The sequence below is a fragment of the Salminus brasiliensis genome, chromosome 4 (genome assembly GCF_030463535.1).
Source record: "Salminus brasiliensis chromosome 4, fSalBra1.hap2, whole genome shotgun sequence".
Classification (NCBI taxonomy): Eukaryota; Metazoa; Chordata; class Actinopteri; order Characiformes; family Bryconidae; genus Salminus; species Salminus brasiliensis.
In genome coordinates, this window is record NC_132881.1 from 24,047,159 (window position 1) to 24,073,805 (window position 26,647).

General features: G+C 42.9%; 1 protein-coding gene across 1 annotated transcript in view; it reads left to right on the forward strand.

The window, feature by feature from the left end:
- Nucleotides 1-26,647, forward strand: part of prkn (parkin RBR E3 ubiquitin protein ligase) — a 125,071-nt gene that overhangs the window by 94,648 nt on the left and 3,776 nt on the right. Inside the window, exons 8-10 of the mRNA XM_072677685.1 lie at nucleotides 9,873-9,934; nucleotides 10,637-10,786; nucleotides 26,545-26,631. Coding sequence (XP_072533786.1) covers nucleotides 9,873-9,934; nucleotides 10,637-10,786; nucleotides 26,545-26,631 — 299 coding nt within the window. The remainder of the gene's footprint in view (nucleotides 1-9,872; nucleotides 9,935-10,636; nucleotides 10,787-26,544; nucleotides 26,632-26,647) is intronic.

Consider the following 26,647-nt stretch of genomic DNA (forward strand, 5'->3'; position numbering starts at 1 on the left):
TGAAAGCATAGTGCTGTGAGGCTGTTTTGCTGCTTCAGGGACAGGACACCTTGTTCGGGTGCATGGGACCATGAAAAAAAAAAGGTTGTGTGGATATTTTTGAAGAATAACATCATGACATCTGCTGCCAGTCTTGGGTTAGGTCGTCGCTCGGTCTTCTAACAAGACAGTGACCCTAGAGCATACATCATAGTTAGTCAAAAGGTTTTTGAAAGACACCAAAATCAAGGTTCTGGAGTGGCCCTCTTAGAGCCTTGATCTCAATCTTATCACAAATCTGTGGAGGGAGCTCAAGGTTCATGCTCAGAGACCAAGCAATTGGAAGAATGGGCTAAAATCCCTCAGTAGATATGTGCCAGCTTAGTTAGAAACCACCAGTAAAAGTATTTGACCTTATACAGATGTTGTCTTTCTTCTTGTGGACGCACACAAACTATAAAGACAGATAGATGTATGTAGATATTTTGATAATGTACAGTGAAGGTAAATCAATGGGGGGGCACAGGCTGGTGTCCCTGGTGGTCTAGTGGCTAGGATTCGTGCTCTCACCACCGCGGCCCGGGTTCGATTGTTTCTTTCTAGGGGCAGTGGTGGCTCAGCGGTTAGAGCTCTGGGCTATTGATGACAGGGTTGCGGGCTCGGCAAGCTGCCACTGTTGGGCCCTTGAGCAAGGCCCTTCACCCTCTCTGCTTCCTGGGTGCTGGAGTTGGCTGCCCACCGCTCTGGGTGTGTGTGTACTCACTACCACAGAAGGGTAAAATGTGGAGGATATATTTACACCTTTTAATTCTCTGTACCATTTTCTCATAATACAATTATACCTACGTCCCTGATCATTCCAAATAAACAAAAACTGGTATGCTGTTCACATCAAGGTGATATGCTGATCAACAGCAAAATATAATATTTCCCAAAGAAAATAAATATTTAAGTTAAGATCTTATTATTCTCCTAGACCCAACTGAAGAAGTCCTGTTTGAGACCTACATGAGACTTACAGAGTTTTCTCCTGTTTACGAAAAACAACGCTGGGGTTTTCTCACTTCAACAGGTGGCTTCATCTCTTCATCAGACAAGCCTAGTTCTGCCCGGACCGCCATTGGCTGCATAGAATCATCAATAGCATCTCAACAATGGGAATTTTGGGACCAAAATATCTGATGTTTATTGTAAAAAAAGATCCTGTGGCATAAAATGACCTCTATAATGTTTCATCTAGCATTTCATGTGTCCCTGCCTGGTAAAGGACTCAAGCCTTGCTCTCAGAGCCTTTACACCACATATTTACTAGTTTTTAGATGTGAAGGGCCCAGGACCTCATGAATGTGGCTTGTGACTAACGCTGTGGTAATAATGCTGGGCGAGGCTGGCAGCTGGCGCAGCACTGAAAGTGATGCTGGCGTCTGGCATGATGGCGAGGCTGGCGGCTGGCATGGTAGCAAGGCTAATGCCACAATAGCTTTGCTGACACTGTGGTACTGATGCTGGGATAGGCCAACGGCCAGCGCAGTAGCAATACTAACACAACAATAGCAATGCTAGCACTGTTGTAGCGATGCTGGATGAGGCCGGTGGCCGGCACGGTAACACTGCTAACATCATCGTGATACTGTTGCTAAACTCTCTACTGTATCTCCCCCAACAGTTAAGGGCTGATGCTGATCTCCTCTTTTCTTGTAGGGGGTTTAGGAGAAAGATTTCAGAAGCCAGTGAAACAATATTGAGATCTGCTTTATTTGATCAACCAAAACTATTTTGGAACGTTGTTAATGTGCCATAATTTAGATGTTCTCTAATCTGTGTACCTTAGCCTGCTCTTCCCTCTTGGGTTTGGGCCTGTTGTTGCGTGCCAGTTCCAAAACGGGCATCAGGCACCAAAGTATTCTGCCGGTGTTTCCATGGTTTCATTTTTATGCAACTGTAATACAAGAGTAAAAGATTTGGTGGTAGAGTATTTCCCATCATGGTTTTGAGCAAAATTGACAGAAATTAGACAAACAGCTTCACATGCCTGAATGTGGAAGAAAAGATGGTTGCACTACACAGCAGTAGGACTAGCAGGTATTACCATTTTTCCAATACCCCAGTGAACATCCAGACTGTTTTATCCGAGAACAAACCTCACAGCTACATGCTGTAAATATGTAATGTCTGTTTATGGTGCCTATAAGACGCTGTGTTGGGTCACAGCTGGGGAGCAGTAAAACAAAGGAATCTGCACTGGAATCGGGCAGTGGTGGCTCAGCGGTTAGAGCACCGGGATATCGATAACAGGGTTGTGGGTTCGATTCCCGGGCTGTTGGGCCCTTGAGCAAGGCCCTTTACCTTCTCTGCTCCCCGGGCGCTGGAGTTGGCTGCCCACCGCTCTGGGTGTGTGTGTGTACTCACTGCCCCTAACACGTGTGTGTGAGTGTGTGTTCACTACCAGATGGGTTAAATGCGGAGGACAGTGACAAATACGTGCACCTTTACCTTTTACCTTTAAAATAGCTGATATTTGATCCATTAAAATATGCCTTGATTGGCATATGATTGATTGATCCTGATCCACTGAATCAGATCCGGACAGCCCTAGAAAAATCAAATACGCAATCCAACCAACACTACAGGAAAAAAATAAGGCTTAAAAGATGACCCCTGCTATGTGTTTAGGCACGAGGATTAGCATGATGCTAATTGGTTCAGTACAGATGTCCATTTCTCAGCTGTATTAGCCTCCTACCAACCTTCCATTTCAACAAAAGAAGTAAACTTTCCTATTGCACTAAAGTCTTGCCATGTCAACTACATTCAGGGCACAGGGGAAAACTAGCTCTTTAACATTTCCAGAGCTTACTATAAGCAGGGAAGGCTTCTAAACAGGGATCAGTGAGCGCTTTGTCGCAGTGCTTTCGTTTCCTGCTACGACTTGGCAGACGTTTTGTCTTAGCTCGGCGTGGCAGATGGCAGATCCACTGGCATGTCGAAACGAAAATGATGAATCAACTGTGCTGTCTTTCTCCAACTTTTTTGATTCGTCCCTCAGTTACGTCATGGCAGCACTTTTCCCTCTTGTATGAATCCCTCCTGTAGCTGGTAATGCTCTGATCTGTTACCCACATCATTGCGAATTACCTTATTGTGTATGTGCAACTACAGCCATGCTCTCAGCAGAGGAGGGAGGAAACAGTCCCTGAAGCCTGGAGCTGTAAGGCTTTATTAGGCCTTGTTTTGTGTCCTGTAGGCATGTAGCTGCAGTACTTAGGAGAATCGATAAAGACATGGCATGCAGTGTGCTTTAACAGCTTTCATTAGAAGAGGCAATTGAGGGAGTTAATTCATTGAGTTGATTGCTTTCGCTGATCGTTCTCATGTAGTTTTAAATGAAGCAGACTGCTCTTGGCAGGTAACTCTATGCGGCCTTTTCCTTGCTCTCTTGTTAGCATTGTCTCGCTTTCTGCTGTCTTCTGCTGTCTGCTGAGTTGCGCAAAGTATCAGAAGTACTTTGACATTGGGTCAGATTCATAAAGTTGCAGTATCCACTGTGCTACGTTTTTAAATAAATAACTAAAAGGACTTGCTAAACAAACAGCAACAGTGTGGTTTCACATGGAACATCCAAGCACAGTCAAAAGCAGTGGCAAGAAGAAAAAAAATAGAAAGTGAAAGTAAAAGGTTCCAGATATACAATCACTTTTAGTGTCCTGAAAAAGTCTAAGTTTTACAGGTTTAATAGGGCAGCAAAATACAAATGTGCTTGGGTTTGCATCAAGACATTCTATGTCATGTAATTATTTAAATAAGCTGTAAAAAATATAGTGCATGTTTACTGTTCAGACAACTTTTAACACTATGATTCAATTCAGTTAGGATTCCAATGCAATAGAGAGCTGTTATAAAACGATTAACAGTGCATGTTGATAGATCCTCTCTATAGATCCTCTATACAGGATTTCTTTTTTTTCCTCACTGTGTGAGTATTATTGGTACTTCTAAAGCAAAGTATTTGTAATGATCCATAATGAATTTACATGCAGGATCTTTTATTACTTATTCATTTATTCATAATTAAAAGGGAAGCAATGTGGTAAGTCAACTGGAAGGTTCTGCAATGGGGGAAAAAATGTAGGAATACCATCTTACTCTTACTCGTCTTACTCTTACTCTGACACAGTGGGCTGAGAGGATCTCGCTGAGAGGCCAGGTTTAGCATGTGGGCATAGCATTTCACATCTAGGACTTTCCCCAGTTCAGCAGCCATGTTGTGAGCGTCATCAGTAACTATACCTAGATCTTTCTTAGTGATCTGCTGTTCCTCTGCTGCATTTTCGAACAGCTCAGCCAGATCTTCCCCCAACGTGGCTCTCTTTTATGCACTGCTCTTGTTTGGTAGTTGGTTGCTAGCTGCCACTCCTCAGCGATAAAATGCAGTGTCACAAAGTGCAGTTGTGACATAAGATTCTGTGGCCATGGACATCCATGCATCATGCACATCACTTCCATAGCTTTGCTTTTGGTCTTTGAGATGGGACTCAGCTCCACAGTGTGCAACAAGCCCTGAGTCTCAACGACTAAAATTCTTTGGCAGTAATGCTGTGATAAAGTTTGTCATTCGCGTCGCTTTTTCTGAGGTGAAATCCCTGTTGTAGTTTTTGCTAAACAGGACGAAAGTGCTTCCTCACGCTAGCTTTTAATGAGGGTGCAGGTTGGATTTCTCGCTCATTCGGCTATTGCCTCTGTTATGTGCACGCCACAGATTGTCCGGCGCTGCACTTCTGCACTGCTGAGTTCCACCTCTGGTGCTCCATCAACATTTTATCAGTTAACATTTTAACAATTTTTGCATTGCAATACTTAATATTGAAATCATAATTTGTGTATTGTGATGATCTGAATCGGTAGACTTATTTCTCAGTTTGGCCAGTAAAATTCTTTGGTTGGGTACCAGGCAGTGTGATGTTTGTGGGTGAGACCAATCTACAATAGCTAGCTGCTCTCTTCTCATTAGCTAGCGGTGTTAGCTGTCTGAGTTAATGGGACTTGCCACAGACAGTGAGTGTGAGAAGTAAAGTTATTAACTTTATATCCTGTGAAACCTCCATTTTACCAGTAGTTATAGACTCCTGTTTAGTGGGGTAATCTCAGTGAAAAAGCTACACTGTTGATCGTAATGCAGTTTTTACATCTCTTCATTTCTAAACCTGTAGCGCTCAGAAGGCCAGTCCAGTGAGAAGTACTGACCTGATCTAATGGGCTAATCTGAGCCCGGTATTCCTGTAAATCTGATGAAAATAAAGGTTCAGGTCACAGCCGTAATCTGTAATTGAGAAGAGACCGATCTACTGTGAGCCACCTTTGTAAAATAGACACTTTTTTAGATGCTACTCCAAACGATCATGATAAACTGACCTTTTAGGGGTGTTTTCTTGATATTCTTATGGAAACCTCCCACAGAATCCCCCAAGAAAAGGCTTAGCCCCTCATCTATATATCTCTCGTAGTGCTCCTGTGTAATGTTACCATACATGATAGCTAATGTTGCAGCAAGTATCAGCTTCCTTCTAGAACTTCTTTCTTACCTTATTTTCAGAACCTGGTTTGAGGGCTGGATTAGTAAACTCTGGATTTGCTCTCAGAGGCAGTGCTGATGATGATGGAAGAAAATCGGATAGTGATCAGATGAGCCTAAAAGAAGAAACTAGTATTAGAGTATTATGTAAGGAACTCCTTTTTTAAAAGTAACACCGGCCTTTTTTTTGGTACTAAAGTATATCTGTTAATTGTACACACCAAGAAGGTGCAATAAATTTCCCCTTTCCCCTCTCTCTACCTTTTCCAATTTTACCTCTTTGTACAGGCCACTCTTCCAGCCCTCGTATTGCCATGGTAACGTGGAGCTGTCCCTCCATGGTCTGTATCTTTAATTACTTCTAGACAAATGTGAGTCTTTTCCCTCCCATCCGTTTTAATACTTGCTGGCAGTGGCCGAGTCCCCAGGCGCGTCCGGTGCGATTAGCGTGCGGTGCTGCTATTTGCATAAGAAAAGTGAGGTGGCGTTTGCGTTGGCGACCCTGGGGGGGAGATTAGCTACATTAGCATTCTGCAGCCCACGGGCCACAAGTGTACGCAGGAGACTTGGGCACCTATCGGGCGCTGCCGCATCACCTTTGCTATTCCCCGTACACCCACAGACGCACAGGCATGGATTCAGTAGACGTATTTGTCAGGGGCCTTTTTGCAGGCAGGTGGTTACATTGCAGTAAATGAACGCTGTCCACTCTGTGCAGATGGTGTGTGTTGGCGTTGTAGTTTTACTATAGAATGTTGATTTTTTATTTTTTACTTTTTTTTACTTTTTTTGCGTGGAGGCTATCTTAGCATAGTTGATGGGTGAACTGCTACAACATGCTGACTAAACAGTCCAGAAAGCTACAGTTTTGCCCAAAAGCTCATCCTCAAATTAGCCTATATGTTCATTTACATGGTGACTTGAAGGCCAGCCAATCAGGACCTGCAGGGAAGAGAATGGTACAGCCTAACGATTCTCTCGTTGTTTCTCACGGGAAGCTTAGTGTCAACAGTCTGTATGTACATTGCGTGCATCTGCATGGTGATGGTTTGATATTCACTATTTTATTATTATTCAGGGGTTTATCACTGCCTAAAATGGCTAGAATACGAGTCTTATTTAAACCTCAGACATTTCGTTTGGTTTGCTCTTGATGGTTGAGTGGGCTAGTAGGTGGGATCACCATGGTGAGATCCAAAGAGCTTTCTGAGGTGGTAGATGCAGATGAGTCTGGGAAGGGATTTAAAAAAATATCAGAGCAGTTGGAAATCAGCTGTTCCACTGTCCACTAAATCATGTACAAGCGAAACAGCTGCCAACATGGCCAGATCAGGCCATCCTAGCATGTTCAACCCAAGAGCAGACCTCAAGCATTGGCTCCAATAGTCTTTAAAATCACTGGACCTACAGGTACATCTTGCCACAGTTGTGTCAGAGTACCGCATCAGAAAGACACTGCATAAGACTAGTGATTCAGCATTGTTCCAGAAGTCCTGATCTTGGTCTAGGTGTTCTCTGGCAGACTTTAGTCTTGCAAAACTGCAGTTGTACAGTCCTGTAATGCCACATTTGTGCCTGTATTGGTCCTGTATGACTTTGGTCCTTTATTTTAGTATAATTTAACTGAATTGGGATGGTCTGTTTGCATGGGGGTTGTTTCCTTTGCTTAGTCAGTGTAGACATGCAGTAAGGAGATGTAGCAGTGTCAGTAAACCAGATTCTGAACTTCACTTCACTTTAATATAATAGAACTATTGAATTAAATGCAGACAGCACCGCATATAGAACCGTAGCAACTCAAAGAACCCATTAAACGCAGCTTCTTACACGTAAAGACCTACACTGATGTATCTCCCACAGCACCCGTTTGTGGTTATTCTACATACTGTACATATGAAGAATGTCTGTGTATGTGTATGTATGCACTATCGTATGCAGATCAGAGTGGATCAGTGCGGTCATTAGTTTCCAGATGGGTAATTGGTGTGTGTGTGTGTCGCTCCTGCTGGAAGCCTTTGGTCCAAAGGAGCACATCATTACAGCGCGGCTTGTTAAAGAAGAGTAGTGGTCCACCATCACTTCGGGGTCACACTCTAGCACACATTCATCTCCAGCCATTTGCCGTGCATAATCCTCAGGAGCAGGTTTAAAGGGGCGGTCTCTTTGTCTGGCTGTGTGAGTTTGAGGGACCTCTCTGCCTCGCTCTCCCATTAAGCCACTCATCCTCTACTCATGGAAAAGCACCAAGCCTCAAACACAGCTCCTCTCCTCTGGAGGGTGACCCTGAGGTGCTCACGGTGAATACACACCGGCGTGAAGAGTGCTGGCCTGGCATCTTCTGTGCGGAACTTTTCATTAATGTGTCAGCTTGTGTGTGTGTGTGTGTGTCAGAAGACTATGATGTATTAATTTTACATTTCAGATGAAGTTTTGGGGACACTTTGCCATCTTTTGAACATTTTATTGATATTGATATTTTGTTGACCCTTTTTTCAGTAAAAATTGTGAAGATTATAATGAGAAGCTCTATTAAAAGGTTCCTCAAGGGTTCTTTAACCAAGGCAAAGGTACTGTTTAAAACCTCACAGCTCCTAGAACTATTTGGATGCTTAAATGGATCTTTGTCTTATTCATTTGTTTCTTCAAATTGGTGGAAACTTTTCGGTAGATGGTTTTACACAGAACCAAAAGGCTTTCACTGTTGTTTTAAAGTTAAAGAACCCTTTTTAGGTACTATTTAGAACCCTTTTTGCTTGGAGTGTATTACTGTCTTCACTTTTATTTTTAAATGTTTACATTATGTCAGTCTGGGGGAGTATTTAGGTAGACATGGGCAAAAACAGTCCTATTTAAGGCCCCTAAAATGGCTAGAGCTGGCCCTGTGCTTATGTGCTATACATATTTCTGCACGGCCACGTTGGTTTAAAATCAGCTTCCTCTGGCCTTATCATTAACTATGAGCTCAGATGACAGGACTGCTGGCTGACAACATGAATCAGGACAAATAAATATATCTCAATAAAGACTAAGGTGGAAAAATAATATTTGGAGACATTTAGGGAATTATTTACTAAATCATGATTTGTAAAAATCAATGGAATGAATTTAATAAATGATTTACTTAATTGAGGGAACCGTTCATTAAATTGAGATAATCGTTTAATTAAATTGAGGGAACAGTTTATTCAATGGGAATGATTTACTTAACTGAGGAAGCAGGTTTTTAAGTTGAGCAAATGATTGACTAAATTAAGACAACAGTTTACTAAATTGAGGGACCAGTGTATTAAATGGATGGAACGGTTTACTAAATGAAGGGAACAGTTTATTAAATTGATTGAATGATTTATTAAATTGAGATAACAGTTTACTAAATTGTGGGAATGATTTATTAAATTGAGGGACTCATTTATTATATTGAGGCAATAGTTTATTAAATTAAGGGGATGATTTATTAAATTAAGGGGAAACGTTCCCTAAATTGAGGGAACAGCTTATTAAAGTAAGAAAGTGATTTATTACATTAAGGGAACAGTTCATTGAATTGAGGGAACAGTTTATTAAATTGTGGGAACCATTAAATCAAGGGCATGATTTAAGTTTTTTTTTTAAATCTGTTCTGCTTGAGGGGCTCTCCAGATTCCTCCGACACAAAAAAATAAAACTTCAGTGACGAGCTAAGCTAGCCAACGAAACTAGACAGCAACCAACGCAAGAGCACTTATTACCAGCACTGATGTCAGAGTATGTTATCTAGCCAGTTTGCTACACCATTCCCTTGGGATCTGTAGCTAGCAGCTAAATCTCTGTTGAAATGGCCTCGCTTAGCTTATGATCAAAAACTAGCGAGTCAACAACTTTGCTCACACAGCAAAACACAGAGCAAGCAGAACCACCCAAGACAAGTAAGCAGCTAATGAGTTACTGGCCAGTCCAGCAGGAAGAAGACCAGCTCAGCATCTCTCTCTTAAGCCTTTCCCAACTCTCTCTTTTTCTCTACCTTGCTTCCTCTGGCAATGTCTTCTTCAGCCACAATGCCTGTACTGTGTCAGAGCTAGCTTCTTCTTATTGCTAGCTGAAGACTCATCTTTTGGAGTGCGACGTGTGTTATTGCGCAGTTCACGGGAGAGGTGCGGCTCATGCAGGGTTCCAGCATTTTCTTTATTGCAGTCCCTGTTTCATCGACATGGTTTTTAAAGCAACAGGGAAACCTATTGGAAGGTCCCTGATTGTTGCATTAGCTTGAATGACATCGCCTGAGGTTTTAGTATCAGCCTCTTTTGTTGTTTTCAGGCCTTTTTTTCTTTCTGTCTCTCTCCTTTAGCGGGGTGTCCTGATTCTCTCATCAAAGAGGTGCATCACTTCCGGGTCCTGGGCGAAGAACAGGTGGGTTGCGGACTCTAAGCTCTAAACACACACACACACACCAACAGCACACTGACAGACAGACCTTCCCTGTCTCTGAGAAAGCTCAGGGGAAATCTAGGTTCATCCTTATTGTCGGTTTGTCCTGTCCAGCAGCGTCTTAATTGGTCCATCTGCTGTTCCTTCATGCCACTCAATAAGCCCTCTCCTGTTTCACCACTCCACTGCATCCCTCCATCTCTATCCCTCACCACCCTCTCGCTCTCCCTCTCTCTCTATATTTCTCACCCTCTCTATCTCACTCCTCAGAGGGGCATCTTCTTTCTCCAGAAGCATCCGCTCCAAACTGTTATAGTGTCTTTAAAGATTTTACGCAGTTATTGGAGCTGCTGTTTGCAAAGCGAGCGGCTGGAGTTCTGTCAGTGCAGGGATTCTGTTGTGGTTTTAGATTCACACACTGCAGCACATGTCTGCATCTGTCTCCTGAACTTCTGCTACTCCCTCTTTCTCTTTCAGCAGTTTTTCCCTCTCTCGTTCTCTCTCCCACCTTCTCGCTCGTTACCTCTCACTCTCACCCTCCATCTCTCTCTCTCTCTCTCTCTCTCTCTCTGTCTCGAAATTCTAGACCCTGTTAGTGAACGATGCATAATTATTCTAAAGGTCATTTAAACTCAAAAAGCTCTCTTTATCTCTGTCCGTCTCTCTCTCGCTCTCTTCTCTCAGTACGAGCGGTATCAGCGCTACGCTGCAGAGGAGTGCTTGCTGCAAATGGGGGGCGTTCTGTGCCCTGCTCCAGGCTGCGGGGCAGGCCTGCTCCCAGAGGAGGACCGCAGGAGGATTCAGTGTGAGCTGGGCGACGGCCTGGGCTGTGGGGTGAGCTACACAAACACACACAGGGTTAAGCTTTAGGCATAGTGACTTTAATGCAGCTGCTCCAGAGTGTCACATTCTGGATTTATTACATTGAGGATCAGTTTTAGTAAATTGAGGGAATTATTTGTTAAACGGAGGGAACAGTTTATTAAACTGAGGGAACAGTTTATTAAATTGAAAGAATGATTTACTGAGTTGGGAAAATGATTCATAAGTTGAGGGAATAGTTAACTAAATTTAGGGAACAGTTTACTAAATTGACGAAACAGGTTACTAAATTAAGGGAACAGTTTATTAATTTGAGGGTACAGTTTATTAAACTGAAGGAACAGTTTATTAAATTTAAAGAATGATTTACTGAGTTGGAAAATGATTTATAAATTGTGGGAACAGTTTACTAAATTGAGGAAACAGGTTACTAATTTGAGGGAACAGTTTATTAATTTGAGGGAACAGTTTATTAATTTGAGGGAGCAGGTTACTAAATTGAGGGAACAGGTTAATAAATTGAGGGAACAAGTTACTAAATTGAGGGAACAGTTTATTAATTTGAGGGAACAGGTTACAAATTGAGGGTACAGTTTACTAAATTGAGGGAACAGTTTATGAAGTTGAGGAAGCAATTTATTACATTGAGGGAACAGTTCATGGAATTGTGGGAACAGTTTGTTAACTTGTGGGAACAGTTCATTGAATTGCGGGAACAGTTCATTGAATTGTTGGAACAGTTCATTGGAATGAATGGAGATTATACAGGCTGTACTGTGTCAGCAGCGGATGCATGGGAGACAGGCAGAGAGGAAAAGCTTACACATTACATGAGGTGTGTGTACAGCAGTGAAGAATGTGTGGGAAGCAGTTCAGGCAGATCATTTTAAGAAAATGTATTGAAAATATGCCAAAGCTGTACAAGGCAGTCATCAAGGCCAGAGGGAGACTTATAAATGCCGCCAAACAGCATTTATGTGCTTTTTTGTCTTTAGATTTAGATTTTAGTTCAGAGTTTCATTACAAAGAAATAACACTTCTGCCTTTGCTTCTGACTGCCACTGTAATTGATATTAAACCAATTTGATGGGCTTTTATGCATTTATTTATTTCATTTGAGTAATTTTGGTGTGATTTACTGGAAAGGAGCTTTTCAAAACATTATTTCTACCTGTTATCGTTGGAACAAGGTCGTTTGTAAAGGAGTAAGGGATGGGAAACAGCACTTGTTTGCCTCTTGCCAGTATTTTGATGATAACTTTGCCTCTTTTACTGTACAGTGCCATGGAAAAATGTTCCCCTGTGATTTTGTCTTTTTTGTAAATTTGTCCAACTTAATTGTTATTAACTAAAGTTCAACCAAAGCTTGACAGATGGCACAGATAACCAGAGCGATCTCATTATACAGTTTTTTAAATGATAATTTATTTTTAGAGAAGAATATATGCTCCCCCATAGTTGCATTCAGTCAACTATATTTAGTTGATAACTGGGATCAGCCATAGTCGGGAAAATATTGCAGTGCCATATTAAATCCCTCAGACTCCAGCAAAGCACACTGAAAGCCATCCTCTCCAAATTTAGAATACTTGAAACAGTGGTAAATCTTCCCAGCCTACAAACAATTCCTTCCAGAAAACAGCAGTAACTCATTCAGTAGGTCACAAAAGAACTCACTCAAAAGACAAACATCTAAGGAACCATGGGCCTTGCTGACCTCAGATAAGGTCTGCGTTCATGATTCCGCTATTAGATAGAGACTTGGCCAAAATGGTGTTCTGGCTTAGAGTCAACTGCTCTTTGTACACAGAGTCTAATGGACACAGTAATGCTTTGTGTGTACTCACGAGTAACGGATTGGACAGGGGTCCTTTTACATCTGGCGTAAGGGTTACACAGAATTCCACATCAAGAACATCTTACCAACAGTCAAGCATGGTGGTGGTAGTGTGATAGTATAGGGATACTGGGCTATGTCTCATATTTGCTAGAACCATGTATCCGGAGATTATCCGGTCATCTGGGGTGGCCTAGTCAAATCCCTGACGAGGTCGGAACCTCATCAACCTGTCAACTGTGGCAAGAGCTTAAACTTGCGACCCTGCAAGGAAAAGTGGTCAAACTTCCATCCTAGTGGTGTGAAAGTGACACCATTTATAGGGAGTGTTTGGTTTTAGTTGTTGCTGCTAAAGGTGGCATAAACACTAATTACGTTTAAGAGGACAATCACTTTTTCACAGGGACGATATAGGCGGTGCAAAACCTTTTACTTCAGTAAATAAAATTAATAAAAACCTGTTTTTCCCCACCAAGACCTGAGGATCCCTATTCATGCTGCTTGCCATCAGCAGCCAAAGCCCAGGAGAACACAATTGGCCATTCTCTCTCTCCCCACATCACTTCAGTGTGATGCTGGCCGGCATGGGCTTCTGCAGGCCGATGCATCAGAGCTGGGTACCCGTCGTTTTTCTCCTGAGGAGTACGGTGTATGATGATGCAATAATAGGAGTGCAGCGATTGATGATGCAATAATCGGAGAACAGCATATGATGATGCAATAGTAGGAGTACACAATACACACTGCTACAATGTGGGTTTCATTCATATTTACCTCTGTGTAAAAAGCTGTTCAGCCATGACTCATTGCGTGTTATCCAGGCGAAAGTATGGCCAGCCTCTTTGTGTACAAACAGTCTGATTTGGTGTATAAGTACGCTGTTGTGAAGATGGCCAGAGTAAAGGTTGTACAAATGAACGCAGCAACACATAGTCAGCCACGCAGTCTGGCCGAAATTCCTTTGGCACGTCGTGTGCTGTATGCCTGGCAGTAAATTCATAAGAACACTGATATTGCACAGTTTGTTGCTGGCTTAAGGTGCTAAAAAAATAATAATAAAAATAAAAATGAAATGTATGGTCCACTGCTCTGAATTCCACTCGGAATCCTCTGCTCCACTGACAAAGTGCCTTTGGCTCCTAATTTGACTGCTGTTAACCCAGCTGTCAGTCTGACTGCTAACAACGTCTAGTTAAGAGTCTGACCTGCGAACTCTGATGCCCCCTCTCACTTTACTGTGGCCTCTCTTTTCTGGTCGCCTGTGCCCATCACCCTTGCCCTCCGCCGTTCGTTTATCTGGCTCGTCCAATCACGCCGCGATTAAGCCGTAATTGCCACACCATTTGCATGATGTTTTCTAATTAGCCAGCCGATTAAAGATTAGGATGCAGTTCGGCAACCATTAGTGCTGACTGATTGCATGTTTGCAAACACAAACATCATCACTGCAGCGACGGAAGAGGGGGGGTTGCTGGATTGAGTTCAGCTCTGTTCTCCTGTCTGTCTCACTCAAAGACAACAGCATGCTCAGTGGCCTGTGTGAAGAGTTTAAAAGCTCGGTTCTAACTCCCCTAATCTGATTTTTGAAGCCTTTATCAGTGAGAGGCAGAGTTTACCTCGGCTAAGCACTCTGTATACCATATTTGATTCACGCGTTCTTTGTGCGGATGTGAGATAAATAACAAAGTGTGCGGTTATGGCCCTCTGGGATCATTCTTGCTGTTTAAAGAAACTGGTTGGGTCGTCAGTGGGGTTTCAGCATAGCCCCACATAAACACACGGTAAAATCCAACACTGAGCTTTTTTTAACCCTCTGAAATCTGAGGCTGGCAGTGACTTGAATTTTGAGGTAGTTTTAGTTTGACAAGCCATGACATTTCGAAATGCACTATATGGACAAAAGTATTGGGACACCTGCTCATTCACAGCTTCTTCCAGAATAAAGCGTATTAAAAAGAGCTTGTCCTGCTTCTGTTGGAGTAACTGTTTTTACTGTCTAGATTTTGGAGCATTGCTGGGAGGATTCGATTACATTCAGCATCCTGAGGTCAGCATGTATTCATGGATGATCACCACCCCAACGCATCCCAGATGTATTGGATGGTGCTCCACCATCATTCTAGAAAACACAGTTCCACTGCTCCACAGCTCAATGTTGGAGGATTTTATACCTCTCTAGCCCATGCCTGGCATTAGGCATGGTGCCAATAGGTCCATGTGTATTTGCTCCAGAGAGTCCTATTTTACTAGCAATATTTCTCTACAGGGACTAAAAAAAGCTGTGTGTGTGTGTGTTCATTTGTCCATCTGTGTCAGCAAACTTAAAGTAGCTGAATGCATTCATTAGAAGGGGTGTCCACAAACATTTGGATATGTAGTGTATTTTATTTAAAATCATGAATCACACCCGCTACATATGCAAATATTCAACACAAAAAAAAGCATGTCTGAGATTCCAGGTGAAATTGCTTCTATTCACAGGCGTGTGAGACAGATGGGGCAGACTTTCTGTAGTCGGAATGTCAAAATACGCTGTATGAAATCCATCTTTTGCCAATCGGATTCAAGACAAATTTGTTTAGGCTTTTCTAATCTTTTTTTAATTGAATTGGATTTAATTGGATTTCTGGACAGGCGAATCAGTCAGTGACCAGATTTAAGAACCCATTTCATGCTTTTGTCGTTCAGGAAACAGTGGTTCTCTCTCAATGTGTGGCGAGAATGTTGATGGTGCACTCTTACATTTTATCGCTTAAAAGTGCCAGAGAAAGCAGTTTGACAAGCCATGACATTTCAAAATGCACTATATGGACAAAAGTATTGGGACACCTACTCATTCGCAGCTTCTTCCAGAATAAAGGGTATTAAAAAAGAGCTTGTCTTGCTTCTGTTGGAGTAACAGAGAAAGCAGTTTAATTGTTCTGTCTAAAGTAGAAAGAGTGTATGATCTTTGGTTGGGTAACAAAGGGGTCAGATGTGATTTTACAAGCCTACTTACAACCCTCCAAACCCTCCTACTTAAAAACCCTCCAACCCTTATTTTGCCTCCAAATGAATCACCCTGACCCTTTTTATATGCTAAGGACATGTGGAATTAAACCTGATATGCATTTTGGCCATTCGATTTCCGTTTCAACATTAAAATAAGAAAACAGACAACGGCCCATTACATGGTTTTTGTTTCCGAGTAGGAAAATGGAAACCGGAAAACCACCCGTTTTCCGCCAATTTGTGATTTCTGTGTGTATTTGGCAGGAGGCCCAGAAGTGAAGCGGCACAAATTTCTTTTGCAAAGAGGAGAAACAGGTAACAGTGAAAGATTTGTTGGTCGACAAAATAAATAAAGAATTTCTCAGTTTTTTTAAACTGACAGTGTTTAATTCAGCCGATTTCTGCTTTTCTTAACAGTCGTTGTGATGAAATCCACATCATCATCAGAACCCAGCCCCTCAATATGCGAATCATGCAGCACTGTGCATCACAACAATTTTGGTTTATGTTTACAAATAACTGTTAATCATGAACTTTCCTTCACCGCAAACAACAATATGTTGCATAAAGCATTAGCTGTGATGCGTTTAACACACTGAAGACTGTTTGGGTCGATTGTTGGTGCAGCACACAAGATTTAAGATGTTCAGTTCTAAATACCTAACAACATCCTGCTCAAATGCACATGCACTTATTTGTATATTTTGTATTTATTGTACTTATTGTCTATGTACCCTGTCTTGGGCCTTGTCCTTGCACTATTGTATCATTTTCCTACCTGTTACTGCACTGGAGATTTAGCCTAACAGTGTTTCGTGTACACCCCTGTATTGGTCTAATGACAATAAAGTTGAATAAAGATTTAAATGTATTATTATAGTGTTTTAAAACACGATACACAACTCAACCTTAATTCTCATGTCTGGTACACTCACTAAAAGTAACTCATTTTCTTATAATCAGTGTATAATAAAATAAATAAAAAGTAACTGGCCATGCCGTGCCAGTACTTCACTGTACAGCGTTTACTGTAGCTGTTAATTGTTTAATCTACTCCTGACAGCCCCCAGAATCCACTCAGTGCTCACTGCAGTGTATATCATAACAACATGTCATCAATGCATTTGATGTGTATAAGGCTTGCACTCCAGATGTGGGGGGGATTATTTTTCTATATTTTATTCATTACTATATTATTTCATTAATTATGTATAATTTTAGCAAGTGTCAAAACAGTGCTGTCAAAATTCTACTCCCTCTACAGAGTCATCCCTTTTGAAGCTTTAATGTATTTGAGGATAACATCTACGAACATCTGTGTCACCACACAAATTAGATGTGTATCAGCCCCCCCCGAGACAAAGGGGGATTGTGATATCGGCAGGTGTCAAAATAGCCCAGCAGAAATGGTCAACATGAGCACACTGACTTATTTCATAACCCAGTTCTTGTTCAGAGCAAGTGAGGATATTTTATTTACACTTTTATTATTTCTTCTGAACAGATATGAAAACAGCAGAATGTCAAAGAATGATGAGAATGCCATGTGAGAGAGGTTGTGGCAGACATGGGAATTAATGTTGTGTATCCTGTTTCAAAAATGCTTGTTTAATAAAACATATCGTCGCTGTCCAGTGAGGAAAAAAAATGCAGGCATCTCCAAAACAGCAGCTTTACAGCAACTTTCAGTGGAAAATGGTCATTTTGGAGCGTTGCTATTGGTCCATTCATCCAGAAAGGGGCAGCTACAGGGTTCAAAGGATGGAGAAAATTACAAATTGACAAAAATGGAGATTTATGTTTTTCATTAAACAGCAGTGATTTATATCTGTATCGTTACCTTGATAGTGAGAGGATAGCACTGGACCACTGTTGGCACACGTGTATTTTTCTGAGGGTTTTCTAGGCGGCCCACCAGTGATTAAGCAGAGTATTAGACAACATGCCACCTTCATCATCGCTCGCTTTTCCACCAACAGCCCAAATTCTTACTATTGTTATCCTTTATAAATTACTTTAATACATCATTTTCAGCTTCTCAGCTGAATAATTTCATATCAGAACTAGTCATTATTAATTTCCTTTCAGTTATTTGTAGCACAATGTTTGCCTCTGTGCACTTGAATTTGTTTAAGAAGATTAAAAACTAGGTAGATCTTGTACACACAACATTTATCTGCTTGGTCCAAGAGATGGACCAGCATTGGCAGTGCCGACCTTATCAAGCCAGTGGACCGATATATGCTCGCTATCTGGGAAGGCCTGAACAACTCTTAAATCTCGTGCACCTGAATGTAAAGGGGAGTTCTGGTGAGGATATGGAATTCACTAAAACACCTGAAATAGCCTTTCATCAGTCTTTCTTTGTCACCCGTTTCTCCTCCTTGCTATAGGTGGTTTCCCGTTTTCCAGGTTCCTATTTGGAAACTAAAATATTTTAAGCATTACAGGTCATTGTCCGTTCTTTTCAAAAATCTGATGGCCAAAAGATATGGTTTATGGCACTTTGACAGGCTCACAGCCCTTTTTTAACGCTGTAATAGAAACACTGTAGTTTGCTTCCCAAGCTCCAGTTTGAAAGTCAGCAGAGGAAGCAAGTAATGGAGAGATGAGAATGAGAGAGCTAGCATTATCTTTTAGCCTAGCACAAATCTCTGCTTGGATCCTCAGCTTTCGCTTTATCGCTTGCCAAGTTTGAGCTCCCCCCTTTCAGACCCTGACGCAGAAAAAGCTGCAGTCGCAAAGCCAGCAACATAGCAACCCCTATTTCAATACCTAGCAGAGACTGGAAGTGATGCATTGCCTCCGTCCTTGGTGCTGCTCTCTCCAGTATTAAGGGCAACAGAATCTCCCGAAGTCTGTGCCGTGTTTTACCGTTTCTCCATCTGAGACTAGGGCCTTTTCTTAGTGGGCTTGATTTCTGTAACTTTTATGGGGTATACATATAAAGAGTCAAGACGGTGCCGTTTTGGAGGTTTAGAATTGGGCTGTTTCACAGCTCTGTTTTGTTTTTTCCGTGTTGTGTTTCAAAGGAAGACACATTAGTGGTTGAGGTTCACAGCGTGTCACTTCCATGTACCAAAGTCTAATTATTCAAGCATGCCAAGGTAAACGTTTTCCTTTCTGAGAGCCCTTGACTGCTTCAGAAAAGGTTTGACCTCAAACCCCATCTCTGAACATTACTGCCGATGATTAAATGACTAAACGACTTAAATATCTGTGAAAACTTTGAATTCATTCTCCTTAATATCCATTTTAGTTCAGGCTAAGGCCTCTCTGGACAGTCATATGGTGGGACTTTTTCAAATTGGAATCTAAATGAAAGTGATGGGAGCCATCTGTCACATCCACTCTGTTAGGCACCAGAGTTAAATCTGTCATCAGACGTGCTTCTCCTTTCTGGTACTGGGATACTGGGAGCGGGCTACATATGGAAATCATATGAAGTATTTTAGTAAACACGCCTCAGTACCCTGTCACACACCTGTTCACCCATCTCTCCCCTGTGAATAAAGCATATTGCTTATTTCAGTAGTGGTAGTAAAGCCAGTCCCTGGTAAAGTCAGTTCTGGAAAAAAAAAAAAAAAATGTGTTATGTATTCCTTTCTATTAGTAGATCATAGCTGTGTCGTTGTGACATCATGGCTCTGTCATCGCGAGATCATGGCTGTGTCGTTGTGAGATCATGGCCCTGTCATCGTGATGTCATGGTCCTGTCATTGTGAGATCATGGCTCTGTCGTTGTGAGATCATGGCTCTGTCGTTGTGAGATCATGGCTCTGTTGTTGTGACATCATGGCTCTGTCATCGCAACATCATGGCTGTGTCATTGTGAGATCATGGCCCTGTCATCGTGATGTCATGGTCCTGTCGTTGTGAGATCATAGCTCTGTCATCATGAGATCATGGTCCTGCTACCATGAGATCATGGCTCTGTCGTTGTGAGATCATGGCTGCGTCGTTGTGAGATCATGGCTCTGTCGTTGTGAGATCATGACTCTGTCGTTGTGAGATCATGACTCTGTCGTTGTGAGATCATGGCTCTGTCTGTGCATATAAGGTTTGTTTATTGTGTACCAGTTGCCTTGTGATTCTGCAGAAATTAACCAAAGGACATGTTAGATGCAGTCTCTTTTACAGAGCGTAAAGAAATATCAAACAGTATGTTACCATACAGATCAATCATATTATTTCTGCTATGGCACCAGTTGAAGCCGTGCTATAGTCTGAAAGCTTGTAGTCAGCAGTTAGCATTGCTCTAAATGCATGCCTAGACCATCATACACCTCAAACGGAGGATAATAGATGAGAGAGAGGACACTAGGTACTCTTACTGAAGTATATACAGCATAACAGGACGACCACAATGGCTGTAAAAGTGGTCGGTTCAGGCCTCATGTTCAGAATGTGTTTCCCGTACAAGCTACTGAAACCATCAGTCACATCTGGGTTTGAATCATAGGAAGCCGGGAAGAGCTCAGCCCCGCCAAAGAGTGGAGGCCACTTCAAGTTGTGGAAACTGGCTGAAAAGGAGCAACCACTATGTTCTGTATGAGCGTATCTTTCTGTTTTGGCTCTTCTACAACAAGGCACAAGTGCTAGCCTTAAAGGGTAGCGTTAACTTTTAGCTTAGCACAGAGCTCTGCTTGCCTCCTGTGCTGTTTGCTTACCTCCCCAGCTTTCTCTTTGTCGTGTACCAGGCTTGAGTTCACCCCCTGAGGACACTGGTGCAGAAAAAGCTGCTGCGCAACAACCCGTAGTTCTGTAACTAGCGGAGTCTGGAAGTCCTGGTGCTGCTCTCCAGTATTAAGAACACCATATTGCCCTAAAGTCTTATTTGCCCCATGTTTCTCCATCCTTAACTAGGGCTTTTGCTACTGGGCTTGCTTTGTATAGTTTTTGTGGGGCGTGAAAATAAAGAGGCAAGACTGTTACATAGCAGTGTTGGGAGGTTTGAACTTTGACTTCAGTGATTAGTATTTTAAAATAGCAATACTTGTACTTGATTGCAATAAATGGTTGTTCTACCATCCTCTTTTCAGCCAAATATCAGACACATACATACGGTATTGCACAAATTCCATGCGCACTCTAAAGCAGACTGTTTATTAGCTTAATTCTTCACTCACTTAACCCTTTGGCAAAGCCTTTGGCTGTATCTTGACCAATACAGACTACATTTAGGGTCAGGGGACCATAGTGCATAACTGATGCTTTTCCTCCACTGACTTGTAATAGAGAGAATAGCGGCTCTGCTTTTGGTAGTTCGGATCCGGCACACTGCTAACTGCACTATGTGGGAAGGACAACACTTACGAGAACTGCTTATCGCTGCATAACCAGGGTCACAGTAAGATTACTCTAGTGCCTCAGTTCTGTATCTCTCAGCTCATCTAGAAATGCATGTAAACGTTTCCCTTATGGGTCTCTCAAAGCGCAAATTACACTTTCCAACTGCAGGGGGAGCCCAAGAGCAAGAAATGCCAATTCTCGCATACTGCTGCTTTAAGCACTGCGAACAGATGGATTTCTGGACCTCACATATCTGGAGCAAATAAAAGTAAAGGTCTGCATTTTACCGCAGATGCAGTGATTCACTGCCTCTATCTGTGCACACACGTCTGCAGTTGTCTTCAGGCGTCTGAGTTAGAGAGCTCTCTTGTCTCCTGTGGCCAGATGCAGCTGTGTGGTTCGGCAGGGACAGTCAGTGAGAATATATGTGTGTGTGTGTGTGTGTGTGTGTGCGTGTGTGTGTGTGTGTGTGTGTGTGTGTCCGAATTCAGCTTGGCTGGGGGTGCCAGTGACGGTGTGGTCAGCGCATACTGTGCTGGGTCTGGCTGCCACAGATAAAGGCTTTATTGGAGCTGGCCTTCTCCTGCTGTAATGAGCCAAGGCGTTCAGCGCACACACACACACACACACACACAATGTCAGGGCATACACTATATAGACAAAAGTATTGGGACACTTATTGTTTCAAGGGTATTAAAAAGGGTTTATCCTGCTTTTGTTGAAGTGACTGTCTCTACTGTCCAGGGACGAAGGCTTTCTACTGGATTTTGGAGAATTGGTGTGAGGATTTGATTGCATTCAGCGACAACAGCATTAATGAGGTCAGGACATTGAATGATCACCATTCCATCCCAAAAGTACTGGATGGAGCAGCATCATTCCAGAGGACACAGTTCCACTGCTCCACAGCTCAATGCTGGGGGGGTTTTATATCCATCTAGCCCACACCTGACATTAGGCATGGTGCTGGAGTCTCCCATCACCCCTCATTAGGAGGGGTGTCCACAAACATTTGGACATATAGTGTAAAGTCAGATATGTCTGTAACTAGCGAGAAGAAGAATCAATCAGAGATCAGTCAGGAGCATTTTGTGGAACCGTGAAATTCTAAGCTACCCGTTTTCCAACAAATTCAGGCACACACAGTAGGACATTTATATGTACTCTAGACTTGTGCAGCAGTGCAGCCTCAGAGCGTTAACACACTCTGCTAACACACAAATCAATACATCTCCACAGTGTGGCCTATCTTTTTATATGCTGTGTGTGTGAGGGAGAGAGAAAGAGAAAGAGAGATTGTGTGCTGAGTCTCAGTGGTGGTGTGAGTGGAACGGTGGAGACCTGATCTCCACATAAGCCGTCAGTGATAGGGAAGCAGCGTGTGGTCAGTGTACTGCCAGCTACACCGGCCAATGCTTCTTGTGTGGCTAAAAGAAGGATTTAGGGTGTGCATGTGTGTGAGTGCACATGCATGTGAAGGCTTTCCAGTGGGCGGTGTGGTTTGGCATGATTCACCTTCAGGGCCATGATCCCTTCAGTTCCTCAAACCAGAACTTTAACTCCCTAAGTTGTCATGAAATAACCAGAGCACAAGCCACACCTGGTCATGGAACTGCTAATCAGTCAGTTGTCCAGTTTCTTTTAAGGCTGTGAAAGATGACATTACACAAATTGTTTCACTGTCCAAATACTTATATGCGTGGCTGTATCGATATACACACAATCATATTAAATTGTAGCCTGCATTGTGAATCTCTGATCTAGCCTAGCCTAGGTTTCCCCTATTGAGTCATGTTTTTTGCTCTGTCCTGTTCCATGTCCCCCTACCTGGTTTTACCTAGGTTACTCTTCCCTCTTATAATCATTCCCAGCGGTTCCTTGTTCTGTCTCTGCCTTGTGATTTCCTATTAGATGGCCCAACGCTCTCTCGTCTTCTTGGCCTAAACTTGACTAAACTGACTCCATTGAGTGCATCAACTTTTGAGATCAACTAGCTCCTGTTCCCTGAATGCATCCCTTAAACCTAATACCAAATACCTGACCAAACACAAGGGATGCAGGGAATGTGCTAACCCCTCCTGCAGCCCCAGTAAGCCCGCCTGCTTTCATGGACGCTGTTGCAGGCTGACCTGCCCTCAAGGTTCTGCGCAGTGCTCTGGAGAGCATTGGGTCTGTTTGGGCCTGCCCTGCACATGACCTCCCAGTTTCCTAGAAGGCCACCCTTTAGATCCCCCCGCCCAGCCAGGTACCATTATTTCTGTCAGGCTACTTCCTCTGCTTCCTGCCTTTCACCTTTATTTGTACAATCTTAGGTCCCCAGTCCCAGCCTGTAATTAATTCCAGTCTGTACTGTTCCTAGTCCATGTTGCTGTCCCTGTTTTGGCATCTGTCATCGTATCTGTACGATGTCTTGTTCAGTCCCCTGCCATCAGTGGTATTGTCTCCCCATCAGTCTGGTGTTCAGTCTTCCGTCCCACCACGCCACGATACAGTATAATGATCATATTGCCCATCTTTAGCCCAGTACTGTGTCCATCTGCATTTGTTATGTCCAGTCCCAGGTCAATATTTTTTCGGACAGTCCTTTGTCCAGTCATCTCTCTGCTACTATTTTCAGTCTCTTGTTTGCCCTGTCCAGTCTTCGGTGCATTCACCTGTCTGGCCTGATCTCTAGTAACCTGTCCAGTCTCATATCTGGTATCCTGTCTTGACCTGTGTCCTGTGTCCTGTTCAGTCTCCGGTCCTGTCATCCGTGTAATGTCCTGTCCTGTTCTGTTCTGTCTGGTATCCTGTCTCTTGTGCAGTTGCTTTTACAGCCTCTCGTCTGAAGCCCAGTCCAGTCTCATGTCCTGTCCAGTTGTTTTTAGCCTCTTTCTTTTGGAGGAGTTTCTTCTGTGCCCGGTATCCAAAATAGCAACTTTACAGGGTAAGGACAAAAACCTCCCAAACGTTCAATGGAAGTCTATGTAAAAAGATGGAGCAATAGGAGACGTCCACCTCCACTTCACCGTGTTTTAGCTTCATGTGCGAGTGTGACACACAGAAAATCATCAAAATCAGGAAATCATCAGAAAGATTCTATTGTTGGTGTGTACTGAGGTCCAAAGTGTGTGTGTGTGTGTGTGTGTGTGTAAATGAGAGAGAGCGAGAAAGTGCAAATGAATGAGTGTGAGATGAGATCAGCGAAGACTCTCTCTAAGAGGCTTTTACTACTTCACCCTTATGTTCTTATTTAACACGTATTAGTCTGCTATTGTCAGATATTATCTAATCTCCTCATAATAATAACACTCTCACACACTCTCTCACACACGCACTCTCTGATCTGATTTATAAAAGACTTCTGGATCACAGGAGCATTGCAGATCAAATCTGTATCTACAATCTTTCATTTATATGCCCGCGTTTGTGTGTGTGTGTGTGTGTGTGTGAGTGAGAGAGTGTGTGCTAGTTGGATGTGCTGTTTTGGTCCCGTCACGCCGCTGTGCAGAAATGTAAAAGCATTAAAATTGCTTTATGCACCCAACCCAACTACAAAGTGCTTTTTCTTCCCACACTGTCAAACGATCAGATCAGCGCCTCTTCACTCTGAAGCCACGGGCGGCTGATGAAATGACTGCTCTGGATGATGACGATGATGATGATGATGAACTGGATTCTGTCTTCATTCATCTGTTCGGGCTGGAGGGAGGGCTGATATTGGGAGTGAGGCAGGGAGGGAGGGAGGGAGTGTGGGAAGAAAATGACTGTCAAGATTTTTTTTTTCTTGTCACCATATGAGCAGTAGGAAAACCAAGAGATGTCTGATGTGAGACCAACCTCCCCACCACCCACCACCCAAGAGGAGAGCTGCTATCTGTCACCTCTACAGAAAAACACACACACACATAAATATATATATATATATGTGTAAATAAACAAACAAGCTGATGGGGAGCGAGCAAGAGAAAGGGAGCTTCCCTACTGCACACTCTCCGTCTTTGAAGAAGTGCCAGATCAGTGCTGCGCCTCAAAGGTGCTGCGGAGCTAAAAATAAGAGGAACGCTCTCATCCCTGTGTAGTAATAGGACCTTCACATTAAACAGCAACAGTGCCACTTGGAAACATGGCAAAATGCTGCCCCCTAGTGTCTGTTCTCCACGTTGCACTGATCGAGGGGGTTTGTTCATTGGGTCTCAACTCTTGGAGAGACCTTCTACTTTGCGCATGTTTATGTATTCCAGGATGGCTGCTTCTACTGCTTGTTGAACATTTAAAGAAGTAACAGTATGTCATACAGGACCAGAAAACGTCAGAAAGCAGTTTAAGGCTGGTGAGTTAAATGTTGTTCAGTTTGCACAGTGCAAATGTTTATGGACACCCCTTCTAACGAATGCATTCAGCTACATGAAGTTGCACCCATTGCTGGCACAGATGTGCAAAATCATACACACACAGCTTGTCTAGTCTCTGTAGAGAAGTACTGTCAATAGAAAAAAACTCTTTGGAGCAGATGAACATGAACCTATTGGCACTATGCCTATTAGCAGGAGTGGGCTACAGTGGTATAAAGCCCCTCAGCACTGAGCTGTGGAGCAGTGGAACTATGTTCTCTGGAATAATGGATGGTGCTCCATCCAGTACTTTTGGGATGAGGTGGGGTGGTGATTAAGAAAGTTAAGAAAGTCTCTTGTAGTTGCCATTTTCGAGATCCGAGCAACAATTTGCAAACTAAACTGAAACCCATTATAACATAATAACAGAGACCAGACGAGAGAGAGAGAGAGAGAGAGAGAGAGAGAGAAAGAGAGCGCTACGGCAAATGTCGTACATTGAGTAAGTGTAGGACACATGTTCACTGTTCAAAAGTCCATGCAGGTTAAACAGTCATAAGAACAGATACGCAGTGAAGCATGAATGGAGATCCAGAGCAGGACAGCATCACAGTGGGCAGTAGTGTACTGTAGACCCCGGCAGAACAGTAGGAACAGGGCATCTCAATAAAGAGAAGAGAAAACAGAATGGAAGGAAAAACAAAAGGGAAGCTGAGTTTTCACTGCAGGAGAGTCTAGACCAGTGGGTAGGCAGGCATCAGCACCCGACCACAAACAGATTTGCAGCAGCGAGCAGACAGCAGGGGCAGCTCAGGACATGGGGGAGAGACAAGAAAAGTGACAATGAAGAAGGGGCTAAGGAATATGAATAGACTGGTGTAAGGCCTGTAAAGGAAGTACAGTACAGAGCAGTACAGTACCATGGTAGTATGTAATGTCTACAACGTACAACAAGGAAAACAGTAGTCTGTTATGCAGGGCTTACTAAAAGCTTGTGTGAAACTTCTTCAACCCTGTTGAAGAAAACATCCCTGGAGATCACTCATGAAGCTACTTGAGAGCGTGCCAGGAATGTAAAGCTGCATGGAGGCAACAGCGGCCTACTTTAGGATTGTATTTTATTTGTATACAAACATTTGTAGTCACTGTATCATACCTTGTGTCCGGTCATGGTTTTATTGACTTAACTGTTATCCAGTGTTCTTCTAAAATATGGTAATCAGTCAAAAGGAACTTTTATGAGCAGGTGTGTTCTAACCCTTAAGCAGCATCTGTATGCATTCCTTGTAGCGCCAAACTAACGTTTCACTTCTTTGTTTTTTGTGGTGTTTGCATAGTTTGTTTTCTGCAGGGACTGTAAGGAGGAGTATCATGAGGGCGACTGTAGGCAGAGGATCATTTCAGCAGCAGGAGGCGCCCTACAGGTATGCAGCATACTCG